At 34.0% G+C, this 19,806-nt stretch overlaps 8 protein-coding genes across 8 annotated transcripts; 4 read left to right on the forward strand and 4 right to left on the reverse strand. All coding sequences in view use genetic code 12, as the record gives it.

The window, feature by feature from the left end:
- Nucleotides 1-242: 242 nt before the first annotated feature.
- On the reverse strand, nt 243-8,050 carry SPAPADRAFT_71368 (uncharacterized protein; the record flags this gene model as incomplete). The annotated part of the gene is made up of 2 exons (XM_007374989.1): nt 243-1,007; nt 4,664-8,050. The coding sequence occupies one exon, from the start codon at nt 8,028-8,030 to the stop codon at nt 5,871-5,873; it is 2,160 nt and encodes a 719-aa protein (XP_007375051.1).
- SPAPADRAFT_151797 (uncharacterized protein) lies at nt 243-8,050 on the forward strand (the record flags this gene model as incomplete). Its single annotated transcript, XM_007374988.1, has 2 exons — nt 243-1,007; nt 4,664-8,050. The coding sequence occupies one exon, from the start codon at nt 4,920-4,922 to the stop codon at nt 5,877-5,879; it is 960 nt and encodes a 319-aa protein (XP_007375050.1).
- Nucleotides 506-2,617, forward strand: MNN24 (Mnn24p; the record flags this gene model as incomplete). Its single annotated transcript, XM_007374990.1, has 1 exon — nt 506-2,617. The coding sequence occupies one exon, from the start codon at nt 506-508 to the stop codon at nt 2,615-2,617; it is 2,112 nt and encodes a 703-aa protein (XP_007375052.1).
- CHA1 (Cha1p) lies at nt 2,775-3,821 on the reverse strand (the record flags this gene model as incomplete). Its single annotated transcript, XM_007374991.1, has 1 exon — nt 2,775-3,821. The coding sequence occupies one exon, from the start codon at nt 3,819-3,821 to the stop codon at nt 2,775-2,777; it is 1,047 nt and encodes a 348-aa protein (XP_007375053.1).
- A 525-nt stretch (nt 8,051-8,575) lies between the features above and the next one.
- On the forward strand, nt 8,576-11,026 carry SPAPADRAFT_136192 (uncharacterized protein; the record flags this gene model as incomplete). Its single annotated transcript, XM_007374992.1, has 1 exon — nt 8,576-11,026. The coding sequence occupies one exon, from the start codon at nt 8,576-8,578 to the stop codon at nt 11,024-11,026; it is 2,451 nt and encodes an 816-aa protein (XP_007375054.1).
- SPAPADRAFT_60880 (uncharacterized protein) lies at nt 10,614-11,907 on the reverse strand (the record flags this gene model as incomplete). The annotated part of the gene is made up of 1 exon (XM_007374993.1): nt 10,614-11,907. A coding segment is annotated over one exon (523 nt), but the record flags the coding sequence as incomplete, so codon positions are not given.
- A 2,030-nt stretch (nt 11,908-13,937) lies between these two features.
- SPAPADRAFT_151807 (uncharacterized protein) lies at nt 13,938-17,867 on the forward strand (the record flags this gene model as incomplete). Its single annotated transcript, XM_007374994.1, has 4 exons — nt 13,938-14,145; nt 14,196-14,344; nt 14,402-14,562; nt 14,623-17,867. 4 exons carry the CDS (start codon nt 13,938-13,940, stop codon nt 15,863-15,865), a joined length of 1,761 nt encoding a protein of 586 aa, XP_007375056.1.
- Nucleotides 15,964-18,828, reverse strand: SPAPADRAFT_137464 (linker nucleoporin; the record flags this gene model as incomplete). Its single annotated transcript, XM_007374995.1, has 1 exon — nt 15,964-18,828. One exon carries the CDS (start codon nt 18,826-18,828, stop codon nt 15,964-15,966), a length of 2,865 nt encoding a protein of 954 aa, XP_007375057.1.
- Between the last annotated feature and the right edge of the window lie 978 nt (nt 18,829-19,806).

Below are 19,806 nucleotides of genomic sequence, written 5' to 3' on the forward strand. Positions count from 1 at the left end.
GACTAAAAATCTCTGCACTTGGACTAAAAATAATATTTTTTTTTTTTAATTGAATGAGTGTGGATGTATTACACGTTCTATATCTAATAATCCAAGGTTGAAAAAATAAATTGACACCAAAAGTTTTTAGATGCATGTGTGGTTGCTTAATTTTTTTTTCTTTTTTTTCGACCTCAAATCGATAAAGGGTGAAATTGCTATAAATAAAATTTAAAGCCCACTGCATATCTTTTTCAAACTTTAAATCCTTCTGCATTGCTCATTACACATTCGTTGACACATCTACAGCTTCACAATCATCGGATAACATTATTTTCACCTAAGATCTGGAATCTTTACCTTTTACCTCATCACTAGCTAGAGTTTTTGTTTTGCAGCATTCAGAATACCCACATTTCTCAAAAGCAAACACATTCGCTTCAATCCTATAGATTTTTATTTTTCAGTATATCAATTCATCGTTGTTAATTAGCTCATCCTTTGTTAAAGACCAATATTCATAATGATGATATCACCTAAAGCACTTAAGTCGATATTAATTGGTCTTTTTACGGCAACTGTGTTACATTTGATTTATTCAATCCATGGTGCTTCAGGATCATCGGCCTTGTCATCCTTATCTTCAAGATCAGGAAGGTTTGGCCTATTGAAATCGCTCACTAATGGTGTATTCATTTCACTGCAAAATAAAGAAGAATATAAACTTGTCGGTTATCACCAAGATTCCCAAACAAACTTAATTGTTTTACAAAAGAGCTATTTAAACGAGTTAGATTCAACTTCTTCTCAGCAAGTATGGAATTTCCTTAAATCTGATATTGACCATAATGTTGATTTCGATTTGAAATTAATTAGCGGGTATAATTACAAGGAAATGATTGAACGTATTAATTCTCAGAATGAATTAACCTTGAACAGTTCAGTCATTGAACAATTTGAAACCGAACAAAAGTTTATACATGCTTCAAGAGATTTCTTTACAAAATTAATGCAATCCATTCATATGTGTAAACCAGATATTGGGGGAATCAACAATAATGAACATTTCCCAAATGGTAGAAAGATCGAAGAATACTACCAAAAGCAAAAGCAAGTGTCTGATGATGAACTTGCAAAGATCGATACTCAAGACTTATTGCATAAATATGGTCATTTACCTGTTTATGGTGGTCATCTTAGAGAACAATATTCCGAAGAAGTTGTTAGAACTAAAGAATACTTATCTTTATTCATTACTTTAAGTGAACAAGAAAAAGGAAGTTTGAGAAATTCTCATAATGCATTTGTTCATGATATGATGACTGAATATTCTGAAGAGTTATTGAAATTTAATAAGTTCAATGATTTTATGAAAGGTGATGGTATCGTTTATTTAGGTGGGGGTAAATATAACCATTTGGTCTTGGTTTCTCTTAGAGTTCTTCGTGAAAATAATTCTAGATTGCCTGTTGAAGTTATTATTCCTTATGAAAAAGATTACGATCAAGAATTCTGTCACCATATTTTACCAACTTTGAACGCTAAATGTAAGATTATGACACACTATTTGCCTAAGGATTTCATGGAAAAAGTTGGTGGTTTCCAATTAAAGAATATCGCTCTTTTAGTTTCTTCATTTGAAAGAATTCTTTACCTTGATGCTGATAATATCCCAGTCAAAAATCCTGATGTTTTATTTGTAAATAAGCCATTCACAAATAAGCATTTGGTTATGTGGCCAGATTTGTGGAGAAGATCAACTTCACCAACTTTCTATGATATTGCAGGTATCCCGGTTGATGATAATTTCCAAGCTCGTAATTCATATGCAAAAGGTGATCCTCGTGGAATCAATGAAGATACCAGCAAAATTTCCTATCATGATCTTAAAGGTGCTATTCCAGAAGCAAGTTCGGAAACCGGTCAAATTTTAATTAACAAGAAGGTCCATTTCCAAACCTTAGTCTTAGCAATGTACTATAACTATTATGGTCCTGATTTCTTCTATCCATTACTTTCCCAAGGTGCTGCCGGTGAAGGTGATAAGGAGACATTTATTGCCGCTGCTCACAAATTGAACTTACCTTATTATCAAGTTCAAGAATTTTGTCGTGAATTTGGACCTGTAGATCCAAAAACCAACAAACACGACATTTATGCTATGGGTCAATTTGATCCAATAATTGATTATATTCAAACTGGTGAAGATCCAAGTGTTGAAAATCACGCACAAGGTTCTAAGCAACAAGTGGTTGATTACTACAGTGAATCAACTTTGAAATACCCTAAACATATGAAGGACACTAGTATGTCAAATCATGATTTCCATTTATTCAAATCTTCGTCATTAGCTTTCTTGCATGCAAATTGGCCAAAATTGTATCTTACTGCATTCTTGGAAGATTTTCAAGACCATAGAGGTCCAATTTCCAAAGATGGAGAAAGAAGAAGATTATATGGTACTGAATTGGTCAAGGAATTGTCAGGGTATGATTTTGAATTGCTTATTACCAAAAGTATTTATAGTACATTCTGTACTAAACCTTATCTTATTATAACCAAGGGTGATGATGCCGATAAAAGGGATAAAATATGTGAAGAAATCAATGAGCATATTCAATTTTTGCAACAGAAATAGTTATAGTGTATATTAAAGAAATTATTTTGATTATTTGGTAAAATGTATTTCATGTAGTTTTCAATTGGAGTCGGATGTCAGGAATATGGAGTTGCTACAACTTTGTCATTCAATGCATAATATGCTTTTACTCAATACATAAATAACTATAACCCACCTACAACTTAATTTCAGATCTTCTGATGATCCTTTGAAACTCATCAAGATCTTTGTCTGTTGTACATGAACCTCCACAAACAACAATAACGACAACATCGTCTTGTTTCAAATTACTGAATGATTTATATAATAAATCCATTCTATTGTAAGCGACTGTCAAAGCAGCACCACATGCAGGTTCCACTACCTTCTTGCAGTTTTTATTGTAAGCAACACAAGCTCTTAAAGAATCAATGTCATCTATAGTCTCTAATTTAGAGTGGATTTGTGATTTATTCTTGAAGTATTCTAATGACTTTTCGGTGGTATAAGAGCATGCTAAGGATGTGGCTAATGATTTGACTGAACTTAAGGTGATAATTTTATCAGCCTGTAATGTTTCAGTTAAAGTTGGGGCTTGTAAAGTTTCAATTAATAACATTTCTCCATTTATGTTGTTTCTTTCCATTCCTTGATAAATTCCATTGTATAAACCTCCACCTCCAAATGAGCAGACCATACCTTTTATGTTTTTTGTTCCTAATTGAGATGTTACTTCATCTACCAAAGTTGAGTGTCCTTCCCAAATTAATGGGTTATTAAAAGGATGACAGTAGATAGGATAAATCTGTTCCAAATCTATTGAGTTCAACAAGTTCTTTAAATGTTGATCAGCTTCATTAATTGTATTACCAAATAAGACAATTTCAGCACCATAAGATCTTAATTTGTCTTGGACCGACTTCTTAGAAATAACAGGCAATACGACGGTACATTTGACCTTGTAAAAATAAGCCAGGTACCCGGCAGCTAAACCGGCATTACCACCACTTGATGCAAATACATGAATTGTTTTATTAGGATGTTCTCTATGTGCTTTTTCAATCGATGTGCGTACTAAATTTCCGATTCCTCTTAATTTGAAACTGCCACTTGGTTGCTCTAATTCATTCTTAAAGAAAACACGACATGGTGGTCTTGTAGGTAATTTATGTGTCACTTCAATCAATGAAGTTTTAACGTGTGGACTACGTAAGGCGGTTGGTTGCAAATCTAAAGTTTCCATGTTGCAGAAAGATGACAAAAAAAAATAATGTGAAGTAGTTGCAGAATTGCTATGCTTCAAAATGAAGCAAGGAAAGAGTAATAGATATTTATATTTCTACTAAAAACATGTCATCTTAAATGATTACAAAGAGGAAATGGGGAAACACCACACCCATTAGCCCAACACGGCTCTCCTTGAGCTCATTTCTTTCTTTTTTAAACACGGCAACTAACGGTATTCTAAGGCATACATCCCTGAGACCTTCCTTTTTTGACTTCTCTCCCACACAATGTTCACTAAGCCAAAAAACAGTGTCAGTTTTTCGGGTGTCCACAACCGCTAGCTTAACTAGGAAGTTTGTGAGCATTGTGCCACTGCCCCCCCCCTTTTTTTCCTGACTCTGCGGACTTGACTTCTCTTGAACTGTGTGCCTAACGGTTTTTTTTGCCTTAGGGAGAGGAGAAATTTCTCGGTGTTTAAACCCCGGCTCCTCAGAAAACTGAAATAGAAGTTGCTAAAAACAAATATATCAATTTGTTATTAAATATAAACGGATCAGCTGTTTGATATATTTCTAGGGATAAATGTAATATTATAGGTTGGGATTGTCATGGTGATGATATCTAGTCTTATTCACAAATGTTTCAATAGATAATTTGAACTCTCGATTATCACACTCACGAGCTTTAAACGGTTAGGAAATTTAAGTATTAAACGAGATAGCTTAGAGGAATTACAAGGATGAAAACTGTCACGCGATTAACAGAACAAGAAGATGCTACCTATGACACCTCCCCAAACTGTTGCTCCGCTTATTTAGTTGCTACTATCGCATATTTCTGAAGATCCCGAAAGCAGTAAAAAAAAAAAAAGAAAGACTAGGCCAGAAAACTATTGCCTTTTGCGACATCATCGGGAGGTACGGAGGAAATTTTTTTCTTCCTTCTAGAAAAAAAAAGAAACCACGCAATTATAATTGAGTTTTGCACGAAATTTTTCCAGACGAGTATAAATTGCAACCACGTTGTGCGAATAATACTTGCAATTGTTAAAGTTATTTATGTTATCTTGACTATGTAATCCAAAGAAACACATACTTTGGCTAAACAAAAGGATATGGCTTCTCCAATACTTATATCTAAACCAGTGCATTCAATCTCCACTTGGGTTGTACTAAAAAGCATTGAACTAACATTAACATCGTTTTTCAAGTCATTACAAAATGCAGAATTGTATACTAAACCAAATGTTATACTATTTTTGCAGTCCCTAAAAGTTTCAATAGTGTTGTACATTATCCTAAATATCCCATACTACTTTATAAAAAGTATGCTTCCTGGAGAATGGCTTGCTTTGTGCCCTTACTCCGTTAATTTGTTCATGTTAACATTGTGCAATTATTTGGGACCAAGTTCGCAAGGGTTATTTCTTTCCAGCTTAAAATATAACAACATGGAGTATTACAAGAGCATCCTACTTGTTTCGAGTGCTCGACATCATATCCAATATGACGGTTCCTGGCATGACAAACTTCAATACTTATTCAAGCATTCCAGACAGTTCAAATTATTTTTAAGAAGATATACTGGGTTTTACCTTTTAAATTGTATTATATTCATCACAACCTTTTTCCCCAGTAGGATATCCACTTTTGTGTTAGGTTTGATTTCATTCTTGACATTCTTAGATAAACTAGGACCATTTGAATCCGCTGTTGTTGTTGCCATACTAAACTTTTGTGACTATTATTATACTACGTTAATATTAACGACGTATTACGGAGTAAATAATCTTGCACAAGACTTAGTGATTCCATATTTCAATGAAATAGACTTCACATATTCAGAACAACAACAATGGTTGAAAACAAGGCAAGGTGTTTTATTCGGAATATCATTAGTTTACTTTTGGTTATTACATCAATGTCCAATATTATCAATGACAATTTATTTATTTGCAATCATGACTATGGGTTATATAATACCAAGTATAACTTCATGTCCACCTAGCCATTTAGGGAAATTGCAATCTTGGTGTACTGGTGAAAGTGTATGGGTTGTTGGAAGTTTATTTTAATTGATAAGTCTTATTACCACTTATATAACAATAATTGACAGTTTGCAATAAATCATTAATTAATCCTCCAAATTCCTCCTCCGGTATTATGTAGTGGAATTGGGCTAATTCGTCTCTTCTGTTATTCATCTGTAAAAGTGGTAGATTGGATAGAGCACATACTGACCATCCATGATCAGTTGTAGAACACACTAGCCTGTCATGAGGGATAACGTCTTTAACATGTACTTCAAATGTTTCTGAATAAAATTTAGTGCCCATGGTAATGTTACAATTTTCCGGAACTTTCGTTGTGACTTCTATCCCCAATTCACGTAATTGTTGCAAGTTTGAAATTAGTAGATATTTATCAAATTCATTGCTAGGTTCAATATTGTTATCATCAATATATTTAAAAATCAATTTTTTTAAATAACTCAGAAGTTTGTTTTCAATATCTTTTATATCATTTTTGAGTTGCTCTAAGAAAGCAGTGAGTTTGGAATTGCCCTCTTTAAATATAATCAATGAATTAATCAAAAGTCTAGATAATGTGTGTTGATATTGCAATTGATTCACTTGTACATTCTTATTGAATTTGGTAAGTAACAATAATGAGAAGTCTGCAAACTTTTCCAGATCAAGTTCCAAGTCAATATCCACAATGTTTGCTTTCTTGAATTCTTCAAGCTTTTCAACAAATTTTTCAATTCGTTCAGTCCTCTCTTGATCAATATCATCATGAAACTCAGGAATTTTGGCGAAGTTCTCAAACCAATATTCAACAACTTTAGCAATGGAAGTCTGGTTGGTGGATGCTTGCACCGGTTCTTGTATAGGTGTTTCCAACTGAATAAACTGGAGGTGGCTTTCTAATTGAGCCTGCTGTCGATAAATCAATGAATTTTTAGGGTTGGTTTTATACTGTACTGATAGAATGTTGTTATGAAATAGTTTTACTCCTTGAACAACTAATAACCCTTCACTGCCCGATCCTCCCTCGCCTTCTTCATCTTCTTCGGCCATGTTTTCAAGTTGATAGGTTGAAAGAACAGTCTCTACAAATGAAGTAAGCGATTTATCGGTTGGAATTGATTCAAATACATGTTTGTCAAGATCAAATTTAACAGTGACAAATGCTGAATTTTCAAATGCCAATATTAAAGTTAAGACTGTTCCAATAATTCCAGTGGTTACTGAAACACAGGTTGTATAATTATCAAACAGATGTGTATAAGCTTGGTGGTTCGAATCAATAATGACCAATTTACCTGTCAATGTGGTTACTAATAGTTGGTCATCCTGATAGTATATATATTCAAGTTGACTGATTCTGAATCTTGTAGGTTGGAACACGAGAGTTGGCTCGAAGATCTGCAACTTATCATCTTCGTAAGTAAGCTTAAAAGTGCGTAATGAGTTTTCAGGAGAAATAACAGTAATGTAACTAGCGTTACCCTTCCAATTAGACCATTTTTGTTTAATAATTTTGAACCCGTTGTCAATACTGGCCAACAACTCAAGGCCATAAGTATCCCTGTCGACCTTATAAACAAACAAAGTATTATTGCCATTGACAATTGATAATAATAACAACGGCCCAATACTACTAAAGTGGAAACTTTTAACTTTTAAAGAAAATAATTGGTTTGAATCAACATGATGTTTCTTGCCATCGTCAGTAATCCCAACCTGGTCAGCCAACACATCAAACATTTCGACTAGAACAAAATACTTGTTGCTCTGGGTATTCTTTCTTCCAATTATAAGCAATTCTCCTGAATTAAATAAAACACCTAATAAATTGTCTCGTGAAGTGTCTGAGGTTGGTGTCCACTGATGACTCACAATAATATAGTCTACAACATTACTTATATTAACCGGTTCATCACCAGTTAGGACAACGATATCATTGAAATTACCCAATGGCATACTCTTAATGGAATCCCTATCCAAAATGGTGGTCAATTGGAAAAGATGCTTGGGATCCAAAACAGTAACGTCGTTTACTTTTCTGATTGCTTGATGTAAAGAAGGTAATTTTGGTTCAAGTAAAGTAATTTGATTATACCCATTTAAAGCCAATTGGGAGTTTTCAGACCATTGGAGTGGATCATTCTGACTCAATGATGCATCCACACGAATGAGACGTAATGGTTTAATCAAAGACATGACAATCCCGAGATAAAGATGACCAAAATAAGGAGTGTTGTTTTCATTCTTTTACTTGCAACAAAAACGACAAAAAAAAAGATTGAAAGATACAGGTCACGTGATTTCATGGCTCATTTCTTTACATGTTAGGAACCCTGAAGCGATAGGTTAGGTATCAAAGAGGAAAATATCTGTGATTCAAAGTATATAAATATATTTAAGGGGATCAGGGTGCCTTTAGAAACAACTTTTGTATGTGGTGAAATAGCTAGAAACTGCATTGTCGTTTCCATTTGGTAGCATGGAGTGTTGTCTATATACATGCTGCCAGTTCCAAGATCCCCCCCCCCCCCCGCTCTCTAAGAAAAACGGTAGTCCAGAACTAATGACTTAATCTCTTTTATTAATTTCTTAGAAAGCAGCTATTGTTTCTTTCTTACTCTGTCCCTTCAGTTAAGGTAATTTCCACCCAAATGGTTTTATCAAGATCATACGCGTCTGTGGTAGCGCAAGAAAAATTTACATCAAAATTGATAACAGGAAGAGAATGCTGTCTTTGCAACATGACAGGACGTCTATCACCAAGGAAATATAACCATCCATATGATCCATATACTATTCAAATCCAGTTAATGAATGCGGTGTATGATACCATTAGCAATGATTATAAAATAGGTATATTTGAAAGTCCAACAGGTACAGGGAAAACTCTTTCCTTGATCTGTTCATCCATGACTTGGTTACGCCACTATAAACGTAACCATATTTTTCTGGAAGTAGTTGATAATAATCTGGAAGATAGTGATGATGAACCAGAGTGGGTTAAGACCGCTTATCGAGAATCAATTGTAAGCCGATCTAAAGGTAAGATCAGAGAGTTTGAAGAGCATTTGGATAAGCTTGAAAAGGATTATGATCAAAATAAACGACGAGAAGCTGAATTGAAACTGAGACCTAAAAAGAAGTTTAAACCGGCTGACTCGGATGAATCGATGTTCTTGCCAGTTGATTATCATAGCGATTCTGAAACAACGACAGACGAAAGCACCGAGTTAGCTCGTCAAATTGAGGAGCTTAAAAAGAAATTAGCTCCAAAAAAAGACGTGGATTATGCGAATGACTGTCCTACAAAGATATTCTATTGTTCAAGAACGCATTCTCAGTTAAATCAATTCGCGGGTCAATTGAGATTAACTAAGTTTGAATCTTCTTTTGATGATTTACAAGAACGAACCAAATATTTACCCTTAGGGTCAAGAAAACAACTTTGTATAAATGACAAGGTGAGATCTCAGGTTACTGTACAAAGTATGAATGATGCATGTATTGATTTACAAAAACTGAAAGAGGGTTGCAAATTCCTTCCCAAGAATTATGTTGATTCTGACTTAGTCAAAGAATTTTCTGAATTAAGTGTTGCGAAAATTAGAGATATTGAAGATTTGGGTATATTAGGAACTGATTTAAATGTATGTCCGTATTATTCAGTACGAGGTGGTATTGAACTAACTGAAATCATATCTTTACCTTATCAGATGATTTTCCAAGATTCAACTAGAGATATAATGAAATTGGATGTAAAAGATTCTATTGTTATTATTGATGAAGCTCATAATATAATGGATGTTATAACGTCGTTGTATTCAGTTAGCATAACTGCTGATAACCTTGACCGAGTTATTAAGTCTTTAAAGTTTTATTTGGGTAAATTTATCAAGAAATTGAATTCGGGCAATAGAATAAATTTACAAAAATTGATTAAGATTTGTCAGTCATTGAGAAACTTTATAAATGACAAGTCAGGCAAGGTAAAACCAGGTGATGAGATCAATGTAGATGACATCTTTCAAGATTCAACTGCAGACTTAGTTAATATCCATAAGTTAGAGAAATTCTTATCCAAGACGAAAATTGCATACAAGATTGAGAATTATCTCGAGAAAATTGAGATAGAAAATGAGACCAATACCACAATCAGAAGTAGTAGTTCTACTCCTCTCTTGTTTTCTGTGGTCAGTTTCCTTAAAAGTTTAACTCACCCTTCAACTGAAGGAAAATTCTTCTGGGATGTTACAAACAACACAACTACCATAAATTACATGCTTCTTGACCCAAGTGGAGTATTCAAGGATATTTTAAATCAAGCCAAATGTATCTTATTATGTGGTGGTACAATGGAACCAATGTCTGATTATGCCGATTATTTGTTTCCTTCTGTACTTCCTGAAAAAGTGAATAAATTCACTTGTGGTCATGTAATTCCTAAAGAGAATCTTGACGTTTTTACTGTTACTGAAATGAACGGAATAGATTTTGAGTTTTCGTTTAATAAACGGAACAATGCTGTTCAATTGAATGCATTGGGCCTGTTTATTATTGAAGTGTGTAAGAGAGTTCCCTATGGTATTGTAATTTTCTTCCCAAGCTATAAATATTTAAACCAGGTGTTGATGGAATGGAAGAAATCAAACCTTTTGAACTCAATTAGTCAACTTAAATCTGTGTTCCAAGAGCCATCTGATGCAACCAAAGTTGAACAAACCTTGTCTGAATATTCAACAGCTGCACAGGCAAAAGGTGCAATTCTTTTCTCAGTAGTTGGGGGGAAAATGTCTGAAGGTATTAACTTTTCTGATAATTTAGCAAGAGCTGTCTTAATGGTTGGATTACCTTACCCTAATGCGTTTTCAGGTGAAATGGTAGCCAAGCGGAATTTTATCGAAAAGAATGTTATTTCAAAAGGTGGTACTAATAATGAAGCTAAGGAAAAGTCAATGAATTACTATGAAAACCTATGCATGAGGGCAGTGAATCAAAGTATCGGGAGAAGTATTCGACACATTAAAGACTACTCGATTATTTATTTGATCGATTCTAGATTTAAATATCCCAGAATTCAAATAAAGTTGAGTAAATGGGTTAGAGATAGATTACAAGCTACTAATAATACCAGTCAAATTTTCAACCAAACTGAGGAATTTTTTCTTAATAAGCTGGTAACGACAGACGTATAAGTAATGTTGGGTATATTTAAATGTGTAGTTATTCTATAGGTCTATAATCCGAGACACGAAGTTAACTTTGAAAGTTTATTTTCTATTTGTAATATTCCAGCTCAGAGAATGATGAATTGTATTGCTTGCATCACTGTCCATTAATATATTACATCACTCCGCAATACCCATTTTTCCCCTTCATGCACTATTTCAGCTTCGTGTTTTAAACAATCATCTCCATGTTTATGCAAAAGAGCCATTCCTTTACTTGGATGGATGTTTAATGGTTCGACTCCTCTTAATTCAGGATAAAAGATTGTTCCTCCACCTTTGAACTCCTCTCCACCAGTCAAGTAGATTAAAAGTGTCCATTTCGTTTTTCCTCGCTTGGTTCCGTTGGGTGGTATATCACAAACAACAGATTCATCATAATGCTTATTAAAATGATGTCCTTTTTTATATCTATAAACACGTAATTGCGGGTTTAATCCACGGGCATTTGCAAAGATTTCTCTGATTTCTCGACCTTCATCGTCTATGTATTCGTCTTCCTCTTGAAGAAGAATCTTTCGAAGATATTTCCATAATGTATCAGCTGATTTTAAATCTGTTAATGAAGCACGATCATTAAATCTAGCTGCATATTCTTTGCTTTTTATAAGTGGAGTTGTCTCTAACGATATTTCTTGTTCAAAGGACTTGATTAATTCATTACAAAGTTCTTTTGAAAAGAAGTTGTTTATGGTTATTATTTGGTCGGAAACTATTGACTCTGGGGTCGGTATATAAAATGATTTGGCATTAGATAAATCATTAAACCCTTGAGGAAATGTGTAGTTCTTCGCTACAGGTTTGCTGCTCTTATTCTTCTTAGGTGCCATCTGGTAGTTCTTCTGTTACCACCCAGAAGGATTTCTGGTTCTATTCCTGTAGTTTGTACTGTTTTCGTTGCAAATTGGTTTGTACACGCTATTGCTGATGCGCTACCCTTTCTTAGATAATATCCAGTAACCTATTTATGGGTAATCATCATTCCTACTAATTTACTGATTATGCAATATTGAGTATCCAGATTTCTGGATAGTAAATGAAGTACCTATTTACTTCATCTGCTTTGTTTGAACGATCGAATTTCAAGTTTTTGATTCAATTTTCTATCATATTAGGGTTCTCTATGCGCCGATTTAAAGTTCTAGTCATCGAAGCAGCATTGGTGAATATAAAAGGAGAATGTATAATGTTTTCAATAACTTTAAAATGCAGATCAAAACCAAAAAGGTAAGTTACTAAAAACAAACAACGTGCAAGTTGCAAAAAGATGTCTGCGAACGAGAAAAGCAGATCTGAATGTTTAGTCAAAGAGGGACATTAGTACCCATGTGATTGGCTGCTTATAACTGTTGAATGAGCTATTATGTATCAAGAGGGGTCAATTTAACTAATTACTTTCATATTTACAATCTCCCCACTTCGATAGGCTGATTGTCAGTCATATTTGAGTAGTCTATTGAACATACACCTACCGAAATCGGGTCCGTTCCCCGGAAGAAATATTGAAGATTACATCTAAACAATGGGTTTACAGACACGGAGGGGATAATAAGAGGGGATAGTTATTCCACATTTCTGACCCACTATTGTTATCTTATGGAAATGATCGGGACTGTATCCTGTTGAGCAGCCGGGGTTTGGCAGCGGGGATTAGAAACAAAAGCCAACTTAAGCGAGTCTTCAAAAGCAATTCTTTCCCATTGTATTATAATGTTAAATTATGAGTCCGAAATGGAATAAGTCTCCTCATCTAAAGAACTGTCTTTGAACAATTTCCATCTTTTTTTTCAAGTGGGGTGTAAGTGGGGGATAACAATCAAGAGTTATTATAATTTTTTTTTTTTTGCGCTAGGACATACCAACTTAGGAAGTTGTATTCTGTTATTTGCTGTATAGAATGTCTGTTACTTTAAGCACACTAAAATTTTAGGTGATACTATCTAGATAGCCAAGAAATAAAAAAAAATGAAGTATTTTTTATGTCAACTTATCCTGCAATAAGGAATATTTGGTTCAACTAGATACAATACTGGAAGATGAGGTAATTCTTGCAGAATAGTCTTTGGTAGTTAATTCTGAAAAATCAATCGCAAAAACTAGGAAATGTAACATTTTCAAAATAGTAAGGCGTTTCCTCCACCTCCATTGTTCTCATTTCCACCATTATTCCACAATTTTACATACATCCTCGAGTTACACCGAGCTTTCGCACGGATAGTAGCCAATGGTTTTCGTTTAGATAAAAATACCCCAGGATAAGCAAGTAATGAAATTATAACCTCAGCTCAAGACAAATTTCATCCTGGTTGTGAGCCTATATATTTTTTGTGGACAATGAACAAATTAGTGGGGTTGTGCATTTCTGACCGGTAGTATTCGCTTAAAATTTCTTCAAGTATAGGATGTTTGAATTTAGATGAACTCTAGACAAGGTCAATACATCCTAAACGGAGGCAATTTTTTAAAATAAGCGATTGTGAGTTTGATTACCTAAGGACGTTAAGTTGCAAGTTTTCTCATAAAATTTTATTCGACATGTCATAAAGGGAAACTATAGGCAAAATTTATTTACCCCCAAATTTTAGTCAGGTTCCCACTTCTTTTTATTTGAAGAGGCTTAGCATGGATTACGGAGTAAAACGATTGCTTTTTTGTCGTGCATATCCCCACCTTATCCCAACATATTAGTAGTTTGCAATCTATCAGGATATCTACCCCACTAAATATTCTCCGGGTTTTTCCATACGTTTGGCTAACGGCCATTGCTTAGACATGGAACGCCTTGTTTTACTGTTCTTTGGTTTAAAAATATATAAATGTCTCGGAACTATCTGCATCGCTTCCTTTCCTTATTACTTTTGCTATTAATCAACTAAAAATGATCCAGAGTATCAACTCGATTGAAGATAAAGAATTGAAACAACAAGTGGAATTAGAACCAATAAGCTCTCCACCACCAAAGAAGAAGTTTAGATGGAGCATTGATAAAAGAGATCACCCGAAGCAAGTTTTTAACTCAACATTATACTTATCTATTTTCGTCTTTGGTATTCTTGGTGCAGCAAGAGGTTATGATGAAGGAAATAGTACGTAATATCTATGATTTATTTCTTGAAACTAAAACTAACTTTACTAGTCTCCGGAAATATCACCCTTCCTGCGTTTATCGCTAGGTTTGGAATAAACGACCCCACAAAATCTGCTGATTATTTAGCCAATCTTACATCTAATATCACATCAATGGTACAATTGGGATCTATTGGTGGTGCTTTTATAGCAATGAAGGTATGTCAATATTCTTGTCGTGGTGCCCTTAAACCCGTATACTAACATTGTTTATAGACTGTCGATTTTTTTGGTCGAGTACGTTCCCTCCAAATTATCTGTTTGCTTTGGATAGTTGGATCTATAATTCAAATCACATCAAGTAACTTGGGACAGCTCTATGCAGGTAGGATTATTGAAGGAATAGCTATTGGTCATACAACATCTATTGGCCCTGTGTATGTAAAACATTTATTCTTTGGTTACAAAATAACTTTTTACTAACAAATTATCTCTAGTTACTTGGCTGAAGTTTCCCCTAGTCCCATTCGAGGATTAGCAAGTTGTATTTTTGCTGGTGCGGTTTATATTGGGGTGTTGATCGGTTATTTGGCTAACCTTGGCTGTGTGTTAAATGTTGCTGATACTGTTAATGGTCACATTAATGATAACCAATGGAGATACACTCTTATTCCAAAGATATTGTTAGCTAGTTTGATTTTCATTATGTCAACTATTCTTTGCGTTGAATCTCCCAGATGGTTATTAAAAGTCAATAAAGTTGATCAAGCTGTTAAAAATTTGTCAAAGTTAAGACACATGCCCGAAGATCATGCATATATTGTTGCTGAAATTAGTGATATTAACGAACAAGTCTTGGCTGAAAAGGACGCTATTGCCAACTCAAGTATCTTGGGAAATCTTAGAGATCTTGTTACTAACAAAAGTATCGCATATCGTTTCTTTTGTATTGCTGGTGCTGCTCAAGTCCTTGGTCAATGGAGTGGTGCTAATGCTGTCACCATCTATGCTTCTGAATTATTTTCCCTTGCTGGTATCAAGGGTCCAGTTGGTAAGTTAAAAATGTCTGCTATTTTGGGGGTTGTTAAAGTTATATCTGCTTACTTAGGTGCCTTTTTCATTATTGATGTTTTTGGCAGAAAGCGTGCTTTATATTCCGGTATTTCATTACAAATGGTTTCTATTCTATATTATGCTATTTTCCTCACCATTGTTCCACAGGCTTCACAAAATGGTACGGTATTGACACCTTCACAAACCAGAGCATCCAAGGGTGCACTTGCTGCCATCTTCTTGTCCGGTACAGGATGGACAATTGGTTTCAATTCAGTTCAATATTTGCTTGGGTCAGAAATTTTCCCATTACATATCCGTTCATTTGCTCAATCTTTAGTTATGGTGTTGCATTTTGCCAACCAATACGGTAACTCGAAGGCACTTCCCAAGCTTATGTTGGCATTGCAACCATATGGAGCATTTTACTTCTTTGTTGGTGTTATGGTTCTTGGGTTAGTATTTGCATTCTTGTTGCCAGAATTGCAAGGACGTAGTTTGGAATCGGTTGAAGAAGTATTTACTTTACCTTGGTACAAGTTGAGAAACTGTGACAAGCTTGTTCCTGATCATTCTAACGTTCATGAAATTAACTATATTAACAGTAGAGGCAAGTTAGTATATGACACCGGAAAGGTTGATGAGATTGTATTACAGCCTGAACAAAAGGCTGAAAAGATGGTTTAATGCTCTTCTCCTATATAGTAGTTTATGATAAATAAAGACAAAAATACATGATTGATTACAGTCTATTTTATCTAGTGTTATTTAAACTATTTGTTTTTTTACAACTGTGACTCTAAATTGATTAATAAACTATAGGTCTCTCTTGGCATTTTGTATTGAACCATACCAGCGTAAATCATACAATTCTTGGCCACCTTCTTCCATTGAATCAATTCTTCTCTTTCATTGCCCAAACATTGATATTTCTTGGTTAAAATCTCATAATTCAAATGAGACACACTTGTCATAACCATAATCAATAATGACGGAATAACCTTGATTAAATTGTCATCCATATCACTATTTTGGATCAATTCACTACTAGTTCTAATCTTGATAAGATCATCGCTTGGATCTACTGGAATAAGTCCTAGCTTGCCAATTTGAGTTATCACTTCCCTCCAATTTTTTTGCAAGAATAATTCTCGAATGGTAATTATAGGTAATAATAAATCACAGGTTTGCTTCTTTTGTGGAGCTATCTTACTCAATATGAAACTGTTATTGTTGAACATTTTCATTATATGTTGTGAAAGTAATATGATATTATTGTCGATGGTGTCTTTGTATTCACTACCATCAGTAGTATATCCGCTGGAAATAACTTGATAATTACCGAATTTGATAATTGGCTTACTTAAATCGGTAGTTGCAAAAATTTCCGCTAATAATTTATTGATCAATGATACTACGGTATCGTATTCACAACATAATTGGTATAATAATAATGCATCGAAAATTCTTCCTTCTTCTTCGCACTTGGTAGCAGAAACTTCAATGATTTCACGATAGTAATCTTCTAAATTGTCTAATTTTATTAAGCTTCGTTGTTTTTCCAAGATTCCTGGGGTCTTGGTACCATTTTCTTGATTTAATTCACCAAGTAAAATTCCAAATTCTCGAGATACTAAAATCAATTCACGTAATGCTTCGTGCGAAACTTCTGGTTCAACCAAGCTTATCAATATTAAATATTGACATGCAACTTTTGGATCACTTATTTTGAAACTTCTAGTGTATGACCCTACTAACCTGCTAAAGTTAATTTCATATTCATTATTGTGAACTGAAAGTAATACATCTTTGTTAAAGCTTGAACATCTCAACAAGCCATAATATGTTAATCCAATAGCTAAATGAACAGCATCACATTCATTAACATGATCATAAGTGTATTGGACCGCCAATTCATAAAGTCCCACCAAAATCAAACTCTTGAGATAAAGAGGATTATTTGAAGATCCCAAATTCTTTGGTCCTAATTGGATAATCTTGTTTTGTAAATTCAATAAACTGTAATTTTCAAAGATCAATGAAGATTCATTCTCGTTGATGATGGATAAATGGAACCATAACCAATCTTCAATACTTAAATTTATAGATTGCGGTAATGCTTTTTTGCTTAAGTCACATTTCCCAATAATCTTATAAACGGAATATTTATATGGATCATAATTAATACTTGTATCAACATCATTAATAATAAATTGAAATTGTTGATTGAATTCCAGATGTAACTTTTCCATTAATTCTGACGGCAATGTATGATTATCAACATACTTCTTAATATAAACCGGGAAATTCTTGTCAAATTTATGGAACAATTCACGATTACGAGTGGCAAGTTCCACAGCATCAAAATATAAACCAGCTCTAATAAGATAGAAGATTAATGCCCAAATAGGAGTTCCGTTAACTAATAAAGTTTTGTTAACTAAATCAGGATCATTTTTCAATACAATTTGATGAATGAAATAACCAATCTTATTTAAATTAGAAGCAGGTTGGAATTTAGCTGGTTTATCGGTATCCTTCAAGTAAAGCTCATCCACATAATTATAAAACTCTTGCTCCAAATAAGTCTTACTGTTATTCACAATTGATTCATTTAAATCGCGTTTAGGAACATTAGAAAATTTCTGTTCTTGACTGGTTTTGGCAAACTTTTCATCGGTTAATTCAATCAAAATCTTCCAAATTTCTGAGATTTGCTTAGATTTTAAATCACTCAGTAATTTATTTAATTCATTGAAATTTAAACACAATGGGAAGTTGCTTTTGGTTAAGCGTGCTTGATTTAAAGCATGGATAATTTTAGCGTGATTCTCAAACTTATCTCTAGTCATCTGTCTCACTGGAGCAGCAGTCTTGGCACTTAAAGGACCTAAAATGTTTCCTGAGGATGACTTTGTCTTCCATATTAATGAGTTCTTGGCAGAAGAATCATTGTTATTTGCTTCATTATATTTCAACCCAACAGCTTTTCTCAATTCTTCTCTTCTAAGTTTCCAATCAATTGAAATATTAGAGTTTATAAATTTATCAAAATCCTTAGATGCCAAATGCAATGACTGTTCAATAGTATTTAAAATATTCTCGTCCTTTTTGGCATTTAAATAGTTTTCAATATTAGCTGATGTAACAGTGGTAACCGGGGCTATAACATCAGTAGCAATAGCGCCAGGAGCTGTTTGGGGAACATGGATTGCATTTAAATCATTCTCAATATCTTCGGCACTAATACCACTCCCAGCTAATAAATAATGAGCTTTAGTATAACTTACGTCCTTCTTAGTATCATCTTGCTTTCTCAATTGTTGAGATTTACGTTGCAATTCATTCAAGGTCAAATGGATTGAACCAAGTTCAATATTGTCGGTTTTTTTAGGTAAATTGTTAGCAGATTCCAATAATTCCTTTAATAGTTTAGAACTATTAGTTGTATTGATTGATGTAGGTAATGCAAAGGTAGAATTGTTACCAGTGGCAGCATTGGTTGTAGCAGCCGCAGGGGTCGAAGTAGTATTTACTGCTGATGCAATAGTACTACCAAAGGCGGGAGCAGCCTGGTTAGGTTGACTAGCTTGTCCGGACCCAAATCCAGTAATCCCTGCACTTGATGGTTTCGATTGAATACCAAACATGGGTTGAAGTGGTAAGCAAGTAAAGGTAAACAAACCATTTTGACAACAGAAAAAATTCATCTCACCCAACTGGAACTTGAGCAGGGCAGATCGAAAAGTTAGCAATATTTTTTACAGCGTGTTACCCGCCCAAGACTTTACTATAAAAACCCAGCTCATCTGAAGAACAAAAAAAAATTATGTCAGTTTTCTCTTCATTAACTTTGTCCAAAAGTTATCCATCACTTAGACAGTGCATTGTAATGAACTTCACATGAATCATTCCATGACGGCACTGCTGCATTCCAGTTCTTGGCGTGTTTGTGTTTGTTGTGGTTTTGAATCAGTGGTGGTTATGTCAATCAATATCAAATGCGATGTGTTGATGGAGAGAATAAATGTACTTATTGTATCTTTAAGAACCTGTCTGGAAATTATGATGAAAGGGAGGTGTCAGAGGATCCATATATTTTTTATAATCTATACAAGTAGTTTGCGTTGCAATGGATACCATTGTTATATTTTGACCTCTATACTATTCTTTTTTGCGATAACAAATATTGTGATTTTATATTGGAATTAACTGCACAATATGATTCTTATTTAGCGGCTAGTTTGTGGCATTGTCGATTTATTTGCATGAAAGTGAATTGTTTGTAAAAAAAATTTTTAACTTTTACTAGTTTTACTTTTAAAAAATAGCTAAAATTATCCAAAATAAGAGGAATTCGTAAATTACATATTCTAGCTGCCCTAAATGGTGTGTCACAAAGATTCTACCCCATAAACTACAATTATTTGAGTTAAATTCTAGGCAATTTCCACCATTGTCATGCGATACCTAGATGCAAAAGCACTAATATATAAAGGTGGGGATAAATGTTCCATAGGAAAATTTGGAGTAAATATACTAACCAGAGGGAACTTTGAAAAAAAGAAAAACTTAGTTAAGGTTTGCTTGATCTGAAATCTCAAAATCTCTTCACACCATAAACGGAT

This window comes from Spathaspora passalidarum, assembly GCF_000223485.1.
Source record: "Spathaspora passalidarum NRRL Y-27907 unplaced genomic scaffold SPAPAscaffold_3, whole genome shotgun sequence".
Lineage (NCBI taxonomy): Eukaryota > Fungi > Ascomycota > Pichiomycetes > Serinales > Debaryomycetaceae > Spathaspora > Spathaspora passalidarum.